General features: G+C 42.4%; 1 protein-coding gene across 1 annotated transcript in view; it reads left to right on the top strand.

The window, feature by feature from the left end:
• Positions 1-21,430, top strand: part of LOC122540179 (dynein axonemal heavy chain 8-like) — a 1,258,818-nt gene that overhangs the window by 800,101 nt on the left and 437,287 nt on the right. Inside the window, exon 43 of the mRNA XM_087976819.1 lies at positions 18,249-18,427. Within this exon, the coding sequence (XP_087832945.1) occupies positions 18,249-18,427 (179 nt within the window). The remainder of the gene's footprint in view (positions 1-18,248; positions 18,428-21,430) is intronic.

Genomic DNA, 21,430 nt, shown 5'->3' with positions numbered 1-21,430 from the left:
ATAAAAGTCTCATCTGTTTTTGTATAAACAAAAATGCCTCTTAATACCCTTTTATATCTGTACCATACCCAGCTGTTTTAGAGCCCTCTGAAAAAAAATCAAGGTGCTCCCTAAACAACCTTCACATTTCTGTCTTGCATTTTCCAGAGAACATCTGTTCTCGATTTAGGCACCCCAGTTCCTGCCTAATAGCATTGTAAATCCCCCTCCCCAATTAAACACTTTCCCATATCATCTGCTCCAATCCGCCTCCATGACAAAAGGAAAGGTCAGGAAGCCGAAATGCTTTCCCACTGAGAGATCTGATACCTTGCTTGATTTGTTGCCAAACACCAAATCCAATATGGCCTTCCCTGTAGTGGGATACCTACATATTGATTCAGGAATCTTTCCTGGACACACTTGACAAAAACTGCTCCAAAACCTGCTTGAACTAAAGAGGCTCCAATCAATATTAGGGAAGTTAAAGTCACCCATGACAACAACCCTATTATTTCTGCACCTTTCCAAAATTTGTGTGGTAGGGAGCTAGGACATCAGGAGTTCAGGTCCTAAAATTATTAAACTTGATATTGAGTCCAGAGAGCTGCAGGCTTCCCATGTGGAGGGACCACCGAAGATGTGACACTTGCCCATTGACCTCCTCCTTCCTCAGTATCCAAGGGCTCAAACATACCTTCCAGGTGAAGCAGTTTTTTACCTGCACTTCTCACAATCTAGTCTACTGCATTCACTGCTCACAACGTGGTTTCCTTGATATTGGGGAAATGAAGCATCGACTGGGTGATCACTTTGCAGAACATCTACGTTCTGCCCACAAGAAAAGGCCTAGTGCTTCCAGTTGACTGCCACTTTAGCACACCACCCTGTTCCTTGGCCAACATCTCTGTCTCAGGCTTGCTGCAGTGCTCCAGCGAAACTTAGTGCAAGCTGGATGAACAGCACCTCATTTTCACTTGGCGATCCTGAAGCCCTCTGGACTCAATATCGAGTTTAATAATTTTAGGGCTTGAACTCCCCTGTGTCCTAGCCCCCTGTCACACACACCAGGCCTTGCTATCACATTGTACTCTATGCTACTCTCTCCCCACCCCGACCCTCCCCTAGCTTATCTCTCCACGCTTCAGGCTCACTGCCTTTATTCCTGATGAAGGGCTTTTGCCCGAAATGTCGATTTCGCTGCTCGTTGGATGCTGCCTGAACTGCTGTGCTCTTCCAACACCACTGATCCAGAATCTTGTTATCACATAGTCTGCTAGTAAGCACTATCTATTAACAGCTATTCACCCTTCCAGTCAGATTGTTATTAGATTAGATTAGATTCCCTACAGTGTGGAAACGGGCCCTTCAGCCCAACCAGTCCACACCGACCCTCCGAAGAGTAACCCACCCAGACCCATTTCTCTCTGACTAATGCTCCTAGCACTATGGGCAATTTAGAATGGCCAATTCACCTGACCTGCACGTCTTTGGATTGTGGGAGGAAACCAGAGCACCCGGAGGAAACCCACACAAACACAGGGAGAATGTGCAAACTCCACACAGACAGTCACCCAAGGCCGGAATCAAACCTGGGGTCCCTGTTGCTGTGAGGCAGCAGTGCTAACCACCGAGCCACTTCTTTGTCTGTCGACCTGTTCTTTTCTCTCTTTGGGCTCTATCCTACCTATCATTTATTCATATCCCCTCCCCTACCCTGTCCTCTGTATATAAACCAACATTTTCCTAGCTACCGGCAGTTCTGAGGAAGGGTCACCAGACCTGAAACATTAACTTTGGTTTCTCTTCACAAATGCTGCCAGGCCAGATGAGCTTTTCCAGCAACTTCTGTTTTTGTTTCTAATTTACAGCATCCAAAGTTCTTTTGGTTTTCAATAACGAACCTAGCACTGATCCCTGACTGTATTGACACGTTGCACTGCAGAAATTCACTGGAGATCCTGAGACAGTGTCATTCAAATCCACAACCTCTACACCTAGAAGGATGAGGCCAGCAGATACATAAGCACACCATCACCACCTACAAGTTAGTGTCCAAGCCAGTCTCCATTCTGATGTGGAAATAAAACGCCATTCCTTTAGTGTCATTGAAATTCCGTCCCTAAGGGCATTGTGGGCTACCTACAGCATATTGACTGCAGCAGTTCAAGAAGACTGCACACTGGCACTTTCTCAAGGGCAACTAGGGATGGGCTGATCATATGCTGACCAAGCCATAAACATCCACATTCCTTGAGTGAATACATTAAAATAAAACTCTTCCCAACTGTGCTATAACATTCTAACCTGGATCTGTATTACCATTCATCCACTGTAAATGGGTCAAAGTCCTGCTGTACCATCTCAACCTTACTCCAACTGTCCCTACATCCTGAGGACAGACATTGGTAAGCCCACATTTTTATTGCAGCATGCAGATCATGTTACCCTACAAAGTATTTTATTAAACACACGCCTAGGGTTATCTGGCAGTCTGGAGGAGGTCTCCCATTCCCCCAGATTGATTCAACCTTTGGAACCTCAAGTCCTAGAGGCCTCATATGTGTTCCATGGTGGCCCTAGTGGAAGAGTGTGCTCCAGAGATTCCACACTGGGCTTAAGTTTCCTTAACAGAGTTAGTTGTGGAAGGTAGCCCAGTGTGCCTTGTAAGGCACCCAGCACTTGGAATGAAGCAGGTGCTTGAGAGTTATCAAGGAGGTAGTTAGAATGGCAGCTTCCACGATAGCTGGGGCAGAATTTTAAAATGTGCTGCTGATGAACACAGATATGATTAGATTCTTCCAGTGTGAAAACAAGCCCTTCGGTCCAATCAGTCCACACTGACCCTCCAAAGAGTAACTCACCCAGACCCATTTCCCTCTGACTAATGCACCTAGCACTTTGGGCAATTTAGCATGGCCAATTCACCTGAATTCACCTGACCTGCACATCTTTGGACTGTGGGAGGAAACCGGAGCACCCAGAGGAAACCCACGTAGACATGGGGAGAATGTGCAAACTTCCCACAGGCAGTCGCCCAAGGCTGGAATCAAAACTGGTAACCTGGTGCTGTGAGACAGCAGTACTAACCACTGAGCATCTTGAACATGCGTAAAACATTATTGGGGTTGTCCTATAGGCGTCCAAATAGTCAATGGGAATTAGAGGAACAAATATGCAGGAAGACTAGGGAGACTTACAGGAAGAATTGGGTTGTCATGGTAGGGGATTTTAACTTTCCTAACATAGACTGGGACTACCATAGATTTAAGAGATTAAGTAGAGTGGAATTTGTTAAGTGATTTCAGGCAAGTTTCTTCAAGTAGTATATAGAGGGTCCTACTCAGGAAGGGGCAAAACTTAACCCACTCTTGGGAAATACGTCAGGACAGGTGAGTGAGATAACAGTGGGAGAGCACTTTGGGATTAATTAGTTCTATTAATTTTAAAATAGTTATGGAGAAAGACAAAACTGGTCCACAAGTTCAAGTTCTAAACATGGGCAAGGTGAATTTTGATGGAATTAGACAGAAGCTTGCAGGGGTTGATTGAAATAGTTTTTTAGCAGGGAAAGGGACCGCTGGCCAGTGGGAGGCCTTTAAGAGTGAGATAGCTAGAGTTTAGGTCTACATATTCCCGTGAGGGTGAAAGGCAAGGTTGACAGGAGTAGGAAACCCTGGATGACGAGAGATATTGAGATTTTGACCAAAAAAAGAAGGTATGGCTTAGGTACAGGCAACTGGGGTCAAGACAATCTCTGGAAGTATATAGGGGATACAGAAATTTACTGAAGAAGGAAATCAGGAGGGCAAAAAGGGAGTATGGGATAGCCTTGGCTGAGAAGATTAGTCTGAATCCAAAGAGGTTCTTTAAGAATATTAAAGGAAAAAGAATAACTAAAGACAGAATAGGACCCCTCAAGAACCACAGTAGAGATGTGTGTATAGAACCACAGGAGATGGGCGAGGTTCTCAATGAATACTTCTCCTCTGTGTTTGCCATGGAGAAAGACATGAAGACTTGGGAACTTGGGGAAGTTAGTGCTGATATCTTGAGGACAATCCGTATCACAGTGGCGGAGCTGTTGGATGTATTAGGATATATGAAGGTCCTGATCACGTATATCCAACAACACTGCAAGAGGCTTGAAAGGAAATTGCAGGGGCCCTGGCTAATATATTTGCATCATCGTTAGTCATGGGTGAGGTCTGGGAAGACTGGAGGGTAGCAAATGTTGTGCCATTATTCAAGAAAGACTGCAAAGAAATACCTGTGAACTATAAACCAGTAAACTTAACATCTATGGTGGGCAAGTTACTTGCGAAGCTTTTGAACTGTAAGATATATATGGAAAGATAGCGTTTGATTAGGAATAGTCAGCATGGCTGAATAATTTGTTAAAGTTCATTGATGAAGTGACCAGAAAGACTGAAGGGGACTGAGCAGTAAACACAGTCTATATTGATTTCAGTAAGGCCTTTGAGAAGGTTTCACATAGTAGGCTGCTCTGGAAGGTGAGATTGCGTGGAATCCAGGGGGACCTGGCAAATTGGATACAAAATTTGCTTGATAGCGGAAGCAGAGGGTAATAGTGGAAGGATGCTGTTAGACTGGAGGCCTGTGATTAGTGAAATGCCTCAGGGGTCAGTGCTGGGCCCATAGCAATGATTTGGATGAGAATGTACAAGGCATGATTAGTAAGTTTGCTGACAACACTAAAATAGGCGGTATCATGGACAGTCAGGAAGGTTATCAAAAATTGCAGTAGGACCTTGATCAGTTGGTGAAGTGGGCTGAGAAATGGCAAATGGAGTTTAATATACGTAAGTGTGAGGTCTTGCATTTTGGAAAGTCAAATCAAGGTCGGAGTTTCATGGTGAATGGCAGATCTTAAGGACTGTAGTGGAACAGACGGACCTTGGAGTTCAGGCACATGGTCCTCTAAGAGTGCAGTCACAGATAGACAGGCAGTAAAGAAGGCTTTTGGCACACTGGCCTTCTTCAGTCAGAGCATTGAGTATAGAAGTTGGAAAGTTATGTTGCAGTTGTAGAGGGGTTTGCTGAGGCAGCACACGGAATGTTGCATTCAGTTTTGGTCACCTTGCTTTAAGAAGGATGTCATTAAACAGGAGAGAGTGCAGAAGAAATTTGAAGATGTTGCCAGGCCTCAATGGTCAGAATTATAGGGAGAGGTTGGACAAGCTAGGACTCTTTTCTTTAGAACGTCGGAGACTGAGGGAGGATCTTATAGAAGTTATATAAAATCATGAGAGGCATGGATAGGATGACTGCAGTCAGTGTTCTCGCGAAAAGGATAAATAGGGTGGTCACTAGGACTTTAAACTCATGAGTCAAGGAGAAGGGAAAGGGAAAGTGACATGAATATCATGGTAAATAAAAAGGCAAGCAGCAGGTTAGCATGTGTGCAGGACGGTTTAAGTTCAAGGCAGACTATGAAAGAAGTAAATGGAAGTATAACTCAGCAGATATTACTCAAGATGTTGGAAATCATGAGGGTAAGAAAGCTAGCATAAAGGCACTTTACCTACATGCTCATAGCATTTGTAACAAGATGGATGAGATAATGACACAAATTATTATGAATGAATAAGATTTGGTAGTCATTATGGAGACATGGTTAGAGGATGGTCACGACTTGGAGTTAAATATTGGAGGTATTAGACTGTTTGGAAGGACAGACAGGAAAGTAAGGAGGTGGTGTAGCTCTGATATTCAAGGATGACGTCAGGGCGGCGCTGAGAGATGATGCAGGTTCTGTGGAGAATATGTTTGAATCCATTTTGATGGAAACTGGAAATTCTAAGAAGAAAAAGTCACTGATAGGTGTAATAACATCACATTGGGGCAGGCAATAACCAAAGAAATAACTAATGCCTGTAAAAATGGCATGGCAATTATTATGGGAGGTTTTAATCTACTTATAGATTGGTCGAATCAACTCAGTAAGGGTAGCCTTGAGAAGGGGTTCGTTGAATGAATCTGTAATAGTTTTCTTGAACATTATGCAATGGAACTGACAAGGGAACAAGCTATCTTAGATCTGGTCCTGTGTAATGAGACAGGAATAATTAATGACCTCATAGTTAAGGACCCTCTTGGAAGAAGTAATCACAATGTGGTTGAATTTAGAATACAGATGGAGAGTATGAAGATAAAGTTCAATATCAAGGTCCCATGCTAAAACAAAGGAGACTTGGCTAAAGTAGACTGGAAAAAAAGACTTTATGGAGGAAATGTTGATGAACAGTGGAGGGCTTTCAAAGCAGTTTTTCAAAGTGCTCAGCAAAAGTATATTCCAGTGCAAAGAAAGGACTGCAAGAAAAAGGGTAATCTGCCATGTTTGTCTAAGGAAATAAGGGAGGCTGTCAAATTTAAAGAGAAGGCATGCAAAGGGTCCAAGATCAGCATGAAACTAGAAGATTGGGAAAACGTAAACGTCAACAGAAAGCCACAAAAAGAGCTATTAGGAAAAGTAAGATAGAACTTGAGAAAAGAACTAGTACAGAATATAAAGACAGATAGCAAAAGTTTCTATAAGTATATAAAACAAAAACGAGTGGCTAAAATAATGGTTGATCCTTTAGAGGACGAGAAGGGATATTTATTTATGGGATATGATAAAATGGTCAAAGCACTGAACAGATATTTTGTGTCAGTCTTCACAGTGGAGGATACTAATAACATGCCAGTAATTGACAAAGAGACGAAGGTAGGTGAGGACCTGGAAATAATTATTATTGTGGAAGAGGTAGTGTTGGGCAGGCTAATGGAGCAAAGGATAGATAAATCTCCTGGCCCTAATGGAATGCATCCCAGTGTAAAAAAAAGAGATGGCGGGAGAAATAGCAAGTGCACTGGCAGTAATTTTCCAAAATTCGCTGGACTTTGGAGCAGTTCCAGCAGACTGGAAAACAGCAAATGTGACGCTACTATTTAAAAAGCGACATAGACAAAAGATGGGGAATTATAGACCAATTAACTTAACCTCTGTAGTGGAGAAGCTGTTTGAGTCTATTATCAAGGAAGAAATAGCAGGGCATCTCAATTGAAATTGTCCCATTGGGCAGACACAGCATGAGTTCATGAAGGGCAGGTCATGCTGAACAAATCTTTTGGAATTCTATGAAGACATTACAAGCAAGGTGGATAATGGGGACCCAGTGGATGTGGTGTACCTAGATTTCAAAAAGGCCTTTGACAAGGCGCCGTACAAGAGACTCCTGCATAAGATAAGGATAGATGGCATTATGAGTAAAGTATTAGCATGTATAGAGGATCTGTTGATTAACAGGAAGCAAAGAATGGGGAGAAATGAGTGCTATTCTGGCTGGCAAGCAGTGACTAGTGGTGTGCCTCAGGGCTCGGTGTTAGGACCACAATTATTTACAACTTATATAGATGATTTGGTTTCGGGGACCATGTGTCAAAATTTGTAGATGACACTAAGATGAGTGGCAGAACCTTGCAGAGGAACATAGATACTTCAAGTGAATGGGAGAAGGTCTGGCAGATGAAAGACAATGTTAATAAATGTGAAGTCATCCATTTTGGTCGGAGTAACAGTAAAAAGGATTATTGCTTGCATGGTAAAAAGTTGCAGCATGCTGCTATGCAGCGGGACCTGGGAGTCCTTATGCATGAATCACAGAAGGTTGGTCTGCAGATACAACAAGTAATTAGGAAGGCAAATGAAATTTTGTCCTTTATTGCTAAAGCGATTGAGTATAAAAGCAGGGAGGTTATGTTGCAGCTGTATAAGATGCTGGTGAGGTTACACCCGGAGTATTGTGTGTAGTTTTGATCTCCTTACTTGTGAAAGGATGTACTGGCATTGGAGAGGGTGCAGGAGTGTTCACTAGATTGATTCCAGAGTTGATGGGGTTGGCTTATGAAGAGAGACTGAGTAGATTGGATTATATTCATTGTAATTCAGAAGAATGAGGGGGGGGGGGATCTTATAGAGACATAAAATTATGAAGGGAATATGTAAGATAGAAGTAAAGAGGATGTTTCTACTGACAGGTGAAATTAGGACAAGAGGGCTTAGCCTTAAGATTAGAGGGAGCAGATTTCGGACTGAATTGAGAAAGAACTTCTTCACCCAGATGGTTGTGAATCTGTAGAATTCTTTGCCAAGTGAAGTAGTTGATGCTACTTCAGTAAACATTTTCAAAGCTAAGGTAGATTTTTTTTGAACAATAAAGGAATTAAGGAATACAGTAAGTGTGGGGGTAAGTGGATCTGAGTCCACAAAAAGATCAGCCATGATCTTTTGAATGGCCAAGCAGACTGGTGGGCTGGAGAGCCGTGCTCCTGCTCCTAGTTCTTATGCTCTTGTGTTCTTTGTCCCAGGGTTGGGGAATCAAGGACTAGCCGGCATCAGTTTAAGTTTAGAGGGCAAAGAATATAAGGGAACCTGAGGGGCAATTTTTTTACACAGAGGGTGATATACATATGAAATAGGCTGCCAGTGGAAGTGTTTGAGGTGGTACATTAACAACTTTGAAAAAGCATTTAGACAAACACATGGATAAGAAATGTTTAGAAGGATATTGGCCAAGTGCAGGGAAGTGGGGTTAGCATGGATGGACATTTTGGTCGGCATGGACCAGTTTGGGTCAAAGGGCCTGTCTCTGTGCTGTAGAACTCAATGACTCTAAAATGGAACCCTTTCCTTTCAATGAGTTCAGCCACATTATGAGTCAGCACTTTGGACACGATACATAGCCAAGAGTGACCTGCACCTGGGGGAAGCCTGTTATACTGGCAAAGCATACTGCCCAAGCTGCAACATCAACTCCTGTATGGAAGATGCAGTACGATTTGATTTGATTTTTTTGTAATCACATGCACCTACGTACAATGAAAAGTTTTGTTTTGTGAGCATTACAGGCAGATCGTAGCAAACAAGGACATACAGATCATAGCTGGAAATGTGTTGCTGGGAAAGCGCAGCAGGTCAGGCAGCATCCAGGGAACAGGAGAATCGACGTTTCGGGCATAAGCCCTTTCCTGAAGAAGGGCTTATGCCCGAAACGTTGATTCTCCTGTTCCCTGGATGCTGCCTGACCTGCTGCGCTTTTCCAGCAACACATTTCCAGCTCTGATCTCCAGCATCTGCAGACCTCACTTTCTCCTCCATACAGATCATAGGCTGCCCAGACAGAGTGAGGAATACAAGGTTACGGCTGCTAAGTAAGATCAACATTAACAAGATCAACATTATTTAAAGTTTAAAAGGTCCATTCAGCAGTTTAATAACAGGGAAGAAGCTGTTCTTGAACATTTTGACGTATGTGTTCAAGCTTCTATATCTTCTGCCTGACGGAAGAGAATGGAAGAGAGCATTACCCTGGTGGGAAGGGTCCTTGATGATGTTGGCAGCCTTTATGTGGCAACAAAAAGTATAAATTGAGTCCATGAATGTGAGGTTGGCATCTGGTGGTGGTCTGGACTCTGCATTCAACTTTCTGTAGTTTCATACGGTCATAGAGTCATAGAGATGTCCAACTCGTCCATGCCGACCAAAATGTCCTAAATAAATTTAGTCCCATTTGCCAGCACGTGGCCCATATCCCTCTAAACCTTGCCTATTCATGTACCCATCCAGACGTTTTTTAAATGTTGTAATTGTACCAGCTTCCACCACTTCCTTTGGCGGCTCATTGGTCAGGTGCACAGCAGTTACCAAGCCAAACCAATATGCATCCAGATAATATGCTTTCTATAGTGCGGGTTGGTGAGGGGCTTGAGGGCCACAATAAATGTTCTTCAGCTGCCTGAGGAAGAAGAGGCATTATTGTGTTGCTTTGAACATCGCACCTACATGGGACGTCCAGGATAGATTGTCAGTTTCATTACTCATAAAAATTTGGGGAGAGGGGGTGTTATCTTCCATTCTTCCTAAAGTCAATGATCAGTTCTTTTGTTTTTCTGACATTGAGAGAGAGATTGTTATCATGACAGCACATCACTAAGTCCTTTACCTCCTTCCTGTATTCTCACTCATTATTGTTTGATATCCTTCCTACCACGGTGGTGTCATAGAATCCCTACAGTGTAGAAACAGGCCATTTGCCCCAACAAGTCCATACTGACCCTCTGAAGAATATCTCAACCAGACCCATTATCCTACCCTATTACTCTACATTTCCCCTGACTATTGCATCTAACCTATATATCTCTGAACACTATGAGCAACTTAGTGTGGCCAATTCGCCTAACTTGCACATCGTTGGACTGTGGGAAGAAACCGGAGCATCCAGAGGAAACCCATGCAAACACTGGGGGAATGTGCAAACTCCACACAGACAGTCGCCTGAGGCTGAAATCAAACCTTGGTCCCTGGTGCTGTGAGGCAGCAGTACTATCTGCTGAGCCACTATGCAACCATTTTGTCTGCAGACTTGTAGATGGCATTTGTAAGGAATTTGGCAACACAGTCGTGAGTGTACAGGGAATTCACTAGGGAGCTGAGAACACATCCTTGCGGGATACCAATGTTGAAGATGATTATGGAGAAAGTGCTGTTGTCTATTTTCATTGTTTGCAGTCTGTGGGTCAGGAAGCTGAGGATCTCGTTGCAGAGGGTGGACCCTAGGTCTTGGAAGTTTGAGATTAATCTGTGGGAATTATGATGTTGAAGGCAGACATGTAGGCAATGACTAGGCACCTTCCAGTGATGAGTGCAGGTCTCGGGAAATGAATCTGTCTTGCTGGGAGGCAAATTGCAGAGGATGGAGGCAGACTGGGAGGCTAGAGTTGATGTGGGCTGTGACCAGCCTCTTGAAACAGTTCATGATTATGGAGGTCAGAGCCACTGGGCGGTAGTCATTAAGGCACATTCCTTAATGCTTTCTTTAGTACTGGGATAGTGGTGGTCTTCTTGAAGCAGGTGGGGACTTCGGATTGTAGCAAGTATAGTTTAAAGACATCAGTAAGTACCTTGCCAGCTGGTTCACCCAGGATCTAAGTGCATAGCCAAGACTTCCATCTAAGTCTGTCGCTCTCGGATTGACTTTCAGGAAGGCCAATCTGATGCCTGCCGTGATGACAAAGAGAACAGGTGACACTGCGCTACTGGTATTCTGCTCGAACCAAGCAGAGACAGCATTGAGCGCATCAGAGACAGATGTGTCTTTGTTCACTATCTTACTCAGCTTCATTTTGTATCCAGTTATGATGTATCACCTTGCCACAGGTGGCAGGTGTCCATTTGGTTCATTTGGGCCTCTAACTTGGTCTGGTACTGCCTCTTCGCATCTCTGAAGGCTTTGTAGATGTCATATCTGGATTTCCTGTAAAGTTCTGGATCATCTAACTTGAATGCCACACACCTGGTCTTCAGTGGGCAGTGGATTTCCCAGTTCCTGACATAAATCCTAGATTTCACATAATCCCTACAGCCTGAAAGCAGGCCATTCAGACCGTCAAGTCCACATCAATCCTCCAAAGAGCATCCCATCCAGACCCAACCCATCCCTGTATCCAACATTTCCCATGGCTATTCCACCCAGCCTGCACAAGTTTGGAGTGTGGGAGGAAAGTGCAGCACTTGGAGGAAATCCATGTGAACTTAGGGAGAACGTGTAAACTCCACACAGACAGTCACCTGAGGCCGGAATCAAACCCAGTTCCTCAGTGCTGTATGGCAACAGTACTAACCACTGAGTCACTGTGCTGTCCCTTCAGCCCCAGACACATATTCATCCAGATTTTCCAGTTGGGGAACACAGGGATTGACTTCTTAAGCACACAGTCTTCCATGCACTTGCTAATGAAGGCCATGTCAGTAGTGGTGTATTCATTTCGGCTGTTTACTGAATTTTGAGTATAGTCCAGTCCAACGATTCAAAGCAATCCCAGAAAAATAATGTGAGGTATCCACTTTGATTGTACAAACACGAAGGCACGTTATTATCTGAATGGCTATAAATTGAGTGAGGGGAATGTGGAACAAGACCTGGGCATCCTTGTACACCAATCACTGAAGGTAAGCATGTGGGTGCAGCAGGTGGTAAAGAATGGCTTCATTGCAATAGGATTTGAGTGCAAGAGCAGGGATGTCTTTTTACAAGTATACAGAGCCTTGGTGAGATCGCAGCTGGAATATTGTTTAAAGTTTTGGTCTCCTTACCTGAGGAAGGATGGTCTTACTATTGAGGAAGTGGTGAAATGAGTATTTACCAGACTGATTCCTGAGATGGCCAGACTAACATAGGAGGAGAAATTGAAATCTGTTTGGATTATATTCGCTGAAGTTCAGAATGAGGCCAATCTCATAGAAACCTATAAATTTCTGACAAAACTAGGCAGAGTAGGTTCAGGAAGGATGTTTCCGGTGGCAGGGAAATCCAGAACCAGGGGTCACAGACTGAGGATACAAAATAAACTAGGTAGGTTAGGACTTGTTTCACTGGAATGAAGGAGGTTATGTTACAGAGAATTGTAAAATCATTAAGGGCATAGATAAGGTGAATAGCAAAGGTCTTTTCCCTAAGGTGGGGAAGTTCAAAACTAAGGAGCATATTTTTTACATGCCTGGATGTTTATGCACCTGTATATTGACTAAAACATCTAATACCTCCTTCTTGTTGATCTTAAATGTTCTAGAACCTCACCATCTCCAAAAGAAATTGCTGACTGCAATGTCTTTCTCCTCTGGGAATGCAGATGAAAAACATTTATTTGAGTCCACACCCATATACACTTGCTCCATGCAACAGTTGCCCCTTTGGTCTCTAATTGGTACCATTCTTTCTCTGGTAATCTTCTTACTCTTGACAAACACATAAAAGGCCATCTTATTTACCAAAGATATTTTGTGGCTTTTGCCCTCCTAATTTCCTTTTTTATGCAATCTCCTACAGGCTGTATACTTTTGAAGCTCCTCACCATATTTAATATGTTGTACCTGACATATGTTTCCTTCTTTTTCTTGATTAAACTTTCAATATCCTTTGACATCCCAGAGTTTCCTGGATTTGCTACCCTTGCTCTTCACTCTTTGAGGAATGCACTGGCCTTAAATTCTCACTATGTTATTTTTAAAAGATTCTCATTTTCCAAATGTAGACTTACTTGCAGGTAACTGTTCCCAGTCTATGTTTGCCAGATCCTGTCGAATGAAATGAAATTAGCCTTCCCCAATTTAGACACTTAACTTCTGCACCATCCTTGTCCCTATCCATAATAACTTTGAAACCTACAGTCTTATGGTCGCTATCCCCAAAATGTTCACCCACTGAAACTTCAATCACTTAACTGGCTTTATTCCATAGTATTAGGTCTAGCACTACCCCATTTCTAGTAGGACTATTTACTAGATGCTCTTTAAAAATTCCACCCCATCTGATCTTCAACATTCAAGTCCTTTACAATTGTAACTGTATTTCTCTTACACTCTTCTGTATCTTGCTGACATATCTGCAACACTACTTCCCTCTGATTGGTGAGTGACCTGTAGTATAATCCCAACAAGGTATTTACCTCTTCTTTTATTTCCAAGTTCTGCACAGATGGCCTCATTTAAAGAGCTTTCTAGGACACCTCATTAACTGCAGTAATAGATTTAGATTTAGATTACTTTACAGTGTGGAAACAGGCCCTTCGGCCCAACAAGTCCACACCGACCCACCGAAGCGTAACCCACCCATACCCCTACATTTGCCCCTTACCTAACACTATGGGCAATTTAGCATGGCCAATTCACCTGACCTGCACATCTTTGGACTGTGGGAAGAAACCGGAGCACCCGGAGGAAACCCACGCAGACACGGGGAGAACGTGCAAACTCCACACAGTCAGTGGCCTGAGGCGGGAACTGAACCCGAGTCTCTGGCACTGTGAGGCAGCAGTGCTAACCACTGTGCCACCGTGCCGCCCAAACAATAGTTTCCTTTATGAATAATGCAATGCCCCCGCATCTCTTACATTCTCCCCATCCCACTTTAAACTTCTAGACCCTGGAATATTGAACTGCTGGTCATATCCTTCCTTCAACCGTGTCTCAGTAATTGCAACAATATAACATTCCAAAGTGTGCAGATCAATGCCCTAAGTTCATCCGCCTTACCAGTCAAGTTCCTTGCATGAAAATAAATAGCTTTCTAGACCTCCCAGGCACTTTATCTTGTCCATATCTTCGCTACCTACTGAATTGTCCTAACATTCCTTCTCTATACATTTGGAACTTGCTCCCAACTTCATATCTGTTTTGTACCCTTATCCCTCTGTTAAATTAGATTCAAACCTCCCCAACATCACAAGCAAATTTCCCAGCAAAGATATTAGGTCCATTTTGATTCTGGGACAGCTTGTACAGGTCCCACCTACCCCAGAGATTGTCCCAATAAACTAAAGATCTAAAGCCCTCCCTCCTACACCATCCCTTTAGCCACACACTCATGTGCCCTCTATGGCTGTTCCTATACTCAATAGTCCATGGCACTGGAAGTAATCTTTATAACCTTATTAGTCTTCCTTTTTAATCTACTACCTACCTCTCTCAATTCTTGCTGCAGGATTTCTTTTTTTTACCCAAATCATTGATATTGACATTTACCACAGCTGCTGGCTATTCACTGTCCATCTTCAGAATGCCCTGCAGCCATAATAAGATATCCCTGCCCCTGGCACAGGTCCACCTGTCAGTTCCCCGTACCATTGAGTCCCTATCATTAAAGGTCTCCCAGTCGTTTTCCTCCCTTGGTGAACAGCAGAGCCCACTGTGGTGCCACAAGCTTGGGTGTTGCTGCTTTTCACTGTGAGGCCATCCCTTACAACAGTATCCTGTATGGTCTATCTGTCTGAGCTGGATCATAGCTATGGGTTACATTTGCACAGCTGGCCCATGCCTACTAGTCTTCATGGTGGTCAATTAATGCTTTTCTGCCTGTCCATCCCTTACTGATGATGTGACCAGATTGCCAAACATGCTATCCATGATATTCTCAATCTCATGGACACTCCATAGTCATTTCATCCACAGTTCCAGCCACTCCATGCAGTCAATGAGGAGTTGTAGCTGAACACACTTCCTGCATTTGTGGTCACCATAGACACTGGAAGTGTCCCTGATTTCCCACATATTGCAGGAGGAGCACTTCACATGGGGGGCTGTGTCCTCTGCCATTGTGATTTTTATTATCTGCGGACAATAAACTTGGAACCAATTACTCAACCTTACCCATTACTCACCAGAACAGACTTATCTCTCATACTCTGTTTCTGTCTATGCTTAACAAACTACAAACAACAGAAATGAGGACTTTACACCTTGTCTCCCTTCTGTTACTGTTCACTCAGTCTCTAAAGCTAGATAAAAAGCAGCCAATCCTCTTTTCCAACATTACTTTTTGAACTCTGACATCGCACCCAATGCTTTGCCTTTCAGGTTCAGATGTATTGAGGCTTAGATGTTTGGTCACTAACATTCAAATTCTTTGGGTTACATATGATCTCCATCACTGGATGGTTATCCCCTGACCCTCTTGACTTCATTTGATTAAGGATTCTTGGTCCCTCACTTAGTTAAATGCTGCTGAACTATGAAAGGTATTTGCTGTTACACCATCTCTACATTTTTTTCCTTTGTCTTTGTTTATATGTAATTTACACATGGGTTTAACTCACAGCCACAAATTAATGGAGTAGATAAATGTTCTTGAAGGGATGCAAAAACATGATTAATTGTTTGGATCTACAGTTTTTGTTTTAAAAAGCTCTGCCCTTTTTTAGGCTTTGTGCACATCTGACAGTTCCCTAAAGGCTATGATACAGGCAGGAGAGGAAGAGGACTTGACCTCCCTTACTTTAACCCCTTCTTGGTTGATTGCAACATTTTTAACATTTCTTTTCAGCTTGCAGCTATCGCACTTTAATTAAAGCTTCGGTCACTCAAAAATGAAGGAGCTAATTACCAAGATTTTGTTGTGAGAAAAGAAAGAGAAATTTTATTACCTACTAACCATGAAAAAATAATAAAAATCCAACCTCAAACAGATACAGAAGTATGGACAATTAATATAAAAGAGAGAGTGTCTCAACAAACATGAAAAATAAAGACTATTCATTTAAATAGTCTTTAGAATCCTTGAGGTGTGAGATTTTTAAACTGAGATATGAGTTGTTTCTTGGTTGAATTGTATCCTCAGCTGCTGGAGACTTAGCAGATATCTTTGAATTCTTGGCAGATGATTGTTTTCCCAGTTTGTTTTTTCACTGGGCACTATTTACGAGATGATGAACAAAATAAGCAGAGCGAGAGAGAGTTCCAGCTTTGTTTCATTTCTCCTTCTCTCTCTGCTCTGTTAATCAAAAGCAACTGTTGAAATATAGTACTGCATGTAGCTTGAAGTGTAGCTCCATTGTTACAAGGGACCTTTGGGGCATGAGTAGTGGAAAAATGACCTGATAGGTAAGGTGCCTTGGAACCATTCAAATTTCTCTTTAGTATAAAATTATACTTGAGAACAGGAATAGAGTCATAGAGATGTACAGCATGGAAACAGACCCTTCAGTCCAACCCATCCATGCCGACCAGATATCTCAAACCAAACTAGTCCCACATGCCAGCACCCAGCCCATATCCCTCCAAAACCTTCCTATTCATATACCCATTCAAATGCCTCTTAAATGTTGCAATTCTACCAGCCCTCACCACTTCCTCTGGCAGCTCATTCCAACGTACCACCCTCTGCGTGAAAAAGCTGCCCCTTAGGTCTCTTTTATATCTTTCCCCTCTCACCCTAAACCTATGCCCTGTAGTTCTGGATTACCCAACCCCAGGGAAAAGACTTTGCCTATTTACCCTATCCATGCCCCTCATAATTTTGTAAACCTCTATAAGGTCACCCCTCAGCCTCTGACGCTCCAGGGAAAACAGCCCCAGCCTGTTCAGCCTCTCCCTTTAGCTCAAATCCTCCAACCCTGGCAACATCCTTGTAAATTTTTTCTGAACCCTTTCAAGTTTCACAACATCTTTCCGATAGGAACGAGACCAGAATTGCACGCAATATTCCAACAGTGGCCTAACCAATGTCCTGTACAGCCGCAACATGACCTCCCAACTCCTGTACTCAATATTCTGACCAATAAAGGAAAGCATACCAAACACCTTCTTCACTATCCTATCTACCTGTGACTCCACTTTCAAGGAACCTGCTCTCCAAGGTCTCTTTATTCAGCAACACTCCCTAGGACCTAACCATTAAGTGTATAAGTCCTGCTAAGATTTGCTTTCCCAAAGTGCAGCACCTCACATTTATCTGAATTAAACTCCATCTGCCACTTCTCAGCCCATTAGCCCATCTGGTCCAGATCCTGTTGTAATCTGAGGTAACCCTCTTCGCTGTCCACTACACCTCCAATTTTGGTGTCATCTGCAAACTTACTAATTGTACCTCTTATGCTCACATAAATGACAAAAAGTAGAGGACCCAGCACCGATTCTTGTGGCACTCCACTGGTCACAGGCCTCCAGTCTGAAAACCAACCCTCCACCACCACCCTCTGTCTTCTACATTTGAGCCAGTTCTGTATCCAAATGGCTAGTTCTCTCTGTATTCCATGAGATCTAACCTTGCTAATCAGAATAGTTTGATCCCATTTTATACATTATGGTTTCAACAAATTCCTACATTCTCTGGCATGACATTTTGCTTTTCTCTGATGTCTGAAATTCTTGAACATGGTCACTTATTTGGATCTGAAATCTACCACTCTCTTGTGAAATTACAAATTCTTCTGTTGCTGCCCTGATGCTTGAAGGAGCAAAGTCTTTAGTTAATGATACATTTCATCTTGCAATGTGTCAACTTTGAGGGAAGTCAGCCATTTCCAGGGCTGTAAGGTTGAATTTTATTGGCCTGTTTGAAAAGACATAATTCTAGCATCACTGGATTCAACTTCACAATTCTGGCACAATTCATCAGAATATTCCTGATGAAGGGCTTTTGCCCGAAACGTCGATTTTCCTGCTTCTCGGACGCTGCCTGACCTGTTGTGCTTTTCCAGCACCACTCTAAATCTGTTACTTGGACTACTTTCCAGTCCCCTAACACAATTCTGTATATGTAATACGTTTTAAAATTATGGCTTAAGTATTTTCATTCATTCACGGAATGAGGGCATCACTGGGTAGGCCATGTATAAAAGCAAAGCCAAACACTCAGTATTTTGATCATACAGAAAACTATTGTCATTTGTTTTTATTTAATGGTAAATGCTGTGTTTTGCTCTCATTGTAGGTGCTATATCACTCTAGCTCAGGCTTTGTGGATGAATATGGGAGCAGCTCCTGCAGGACCTGCTGGTACAGGCAAAACGGAGACTGTGAAGGACATGGGCAAAGCTCTTGGAAAATATGTAGTTGTGTTTAATTGTTCTGATCAAATGGATTTCAGAGGATTAGGAAGAATCTTCAAAGGTAACTATATATTCAAACACAACAAATCATTTGTCATTTTAAAATGAAGTTAGCAGTTCATGTGACTGTATTAAACTTAACTGTATTATGCTGTACTAATAAATGTACACTGTATTTGTTAGCTATGCTACAATCTCCTTGGCACAGAGAAGACCAAATGTGATTTTGAGCATGGCTGGAGAGGCAGGGTGTTGTGGAGAGAGAGCAAGTCTAACAGCCTGATGTGCAAAGTGAACCCTCTCTCTTGAGGTATTTCAAATTCACAGGTCTCATCATCAGAGAGGTCCACCTCTCCTGTATGTCCCCTCGCATAGGCTTCACCTCCTTTTCTTGCTCCAATAAGTCCTGTATTTAATTCCATTGGAGCTTCAACACTGACTTCTGCAGTACTCCTCTCCAAGTCATACCTCACCCTGACTTGAAAGTATATCACTGTTCCTTTACTATTGCTGGGTCAAAATTGTGTATTGCCTTACCGAACAACATTCTACCTGGACCTACATCATATAGATTGAAACAGATGGATATGTTGCTCTAGATCTTACAAGGGAGCAGAGATCATGAGTTTGGAAACAGTTTTGATGAGTTGCATCTTATGGATAATACTCACCATAGCGAAAGGAGAGATGAGAACAAAGGAGAATGTTTATGATGGAAAGAGGGTAGAATTGATAAGATGACAAAAGGAACGGTAGTGCATGATAAAAAGAGATAGTAATGGGAAAAGTAAAGAAACAGAAAGAAGTGGTAGAGATAGTTACAGATGAAACAAAACTTGCTGGCCAAGAAGAAGGGTTATACCCAAAATGATGACTTCTCCACCTCCTGATGCTGCCTGGCTTGCTATGCTCTTCCAGCTTCTTGTTTGTCTACTTTGGATTCCAGCATCTGCATATTTTTGTCTCTAGCTAAGAAAATAGGAGCAGTGTTAATGATCTAAAATTGAACTCAGTTTGATGTTAAAGTGTTGTAAATTCCTCCTTCAATGGATCAGTATAAGAGGTCAAGGACAATGAGAGTGTGTTAGAGAATTAAGATAACAAATGTGAAAATAGTTTTCTACATTTAGAATCGTCAGAATGGTCTTAGTCTTGATGAGCCCTTCTCAACATTGTGCTAAAGAGTCATAGCATCACAGAGCATGGAAACAAACCCTTCCGTCCAACTCGTCCAAGCCAATCATGTTCCTAAACTAGTCTCACTTGCCTGCATTTGACCCATATCCCTCCAAATTCTCCTTTTGTTGTACTTATCCAAATGTCTTTTAAATGTTGGAACTGTACTCGCATTCACCATTTCTGTTGGAAATTCATTCCACAAATCTCTGTGCAAAAATGTTGTCTCTCATATTCTTTTTAAATCTATTTCCTTTCCCTTTAAAAATATACCCCCTAGTTTTGAACTCCTTCACCTTAGAAAAAAAACCTTTGCTATTCACCTTATCTATGGTCTTCATGATTTTATAAATCTCAAGAGAGTCACCCCTGAACCTCCTATGCTCCAGTGAAAAAAGTCCCAGCCTACTCAGTCTATTTTCTAACTCAAACCCTCCATTGCTAGCAATATCTTAGTAAATCTTTTCTGAACCCTCTCCGGTTGAATAATATCCTTCCTATAACAGGGCCAATAACATGACATTCTACTATTGATTCACAATCGTTTAATATGTATCTTTTTTAAAGGTACACGTCACAACATTATAACATTAGCCAGAAGAAAAAATGCTGGAAAATCTCAGCAGGTCTGGCAGCTGGACAAAGGGTCAGTTAGGCTCGAAACGTCAGCTCTTTTCTCTCCTTACAGCTGCTGCTAGACCTGCTGAGATTTTCCAGCATTTTCTCTTTTGGTTTCAGATTGCAGCATCTGCAGTAATTTGCTGTTATAACATTAGCCACTGAGTTTGTGCAGGCTTTGGTGAGTTGGGAGATTGAGTTAATCACAAAAGATTTCCCAACCACTCAATAGAATTTATATAGATGTTTCAATTTCAATTTTTATCAAAAGTACCCACAGAATGCTGTTGGTTGGAATATTCAATGATACTACTGTTGAATGATGAGGGGAGATGATAACGTCATCCCTTATTGTAGATAGTAATAATTTGGCACATGTGAGGTTAGATTCCATTCAGTGTGGAAACAACCAGTCTACATCAACCTTCCGAAGAGTAACCCACCCAGACCATATTTCCCTCTGACTACTGTACCTAACACTATGGGCAATTTAGCATGGCCAATTCACCTAACCTGCACATCTTTGTGACTGTGGGAGGAAACCCACACAGACACAGGGAGAATGTGCAAACGCCACACAGACAGTCGACTGAGGCTGGAAGTGAACCTGGGACCCTGGTGCTGTGAGGCAGCAGTGCTAACCACTGAGCCACTGTGCCACCATAAGTATAACTTTTCACTTTTCAATCCAAAGTGAGTGTTATCAAATCTTTTCTGTATTTGAACCTGAGCTGTTTCAGGATCTTGGATGCTGCAAGTCATATTGCAACCTATGCAGCCTGCAGCACATTCTTTGATGAAGCAACAGAAGGTAGTTGGGCTTAGAAGAAAACCCTGAAGAACCCACTGCAGTGATGTCCTGAAATTGAGATGATGAGCTGTAACAACCACAACCATCTTCTTTGTGTTAGGTTTGACATTAACTAATACCAGAGTTTTCCTCTTGATTTCCATTGACTCCAGTTTTGCTGTTCTCAGCCAAATGCTGCTTTGATGCCAAGGAGGACTCGTATGCACCTTATCTCTTGACTTGAACTCGTTTTGTCATATCTGGACCAAAGCTATACAGTTTCATGCATTGATTTTAAATGCTCCAATCTTGCTTCATTTGCTTTGAAATGCACCTGAGTAGGTCGGGATGGGTGTTTTTTCAGGAGTCTTCCTTTGTTGTCAGTTTCTAACCTCACCTGTAAATGTTGTAAATCAGTGAAATGAAAATAGACTGAAACTCATTGCCTGCTGCTCAATGATAATCCAGTACTCAAAGGAT

This window comes from Chiloscyllium plagiosum, unplaced genomic scaffold (assembly GCF_037043375.1).
Source record: "Chiloscyllium plagiosum isolate Xiang-an unplaced genomic scaffold, Cpla_swu_hap1 HiC_scaffold_3, whole genome shotgun sequence".
In the NCBI taxonomy this organism is placed as follows: domain Eukaryota; kingdom Metazoa; phylum Chordata; class Chondrichthyes; order Orectolobiformes; family Hemiscylliidae; genus Chiloscyllium; species Chiloscyllium plagiosum.
The sequence above is the reverse complement of the archived record's forward strand: the minus strand, read 5'-3'. Positions and strand labels throughout refer to the sequence as shown.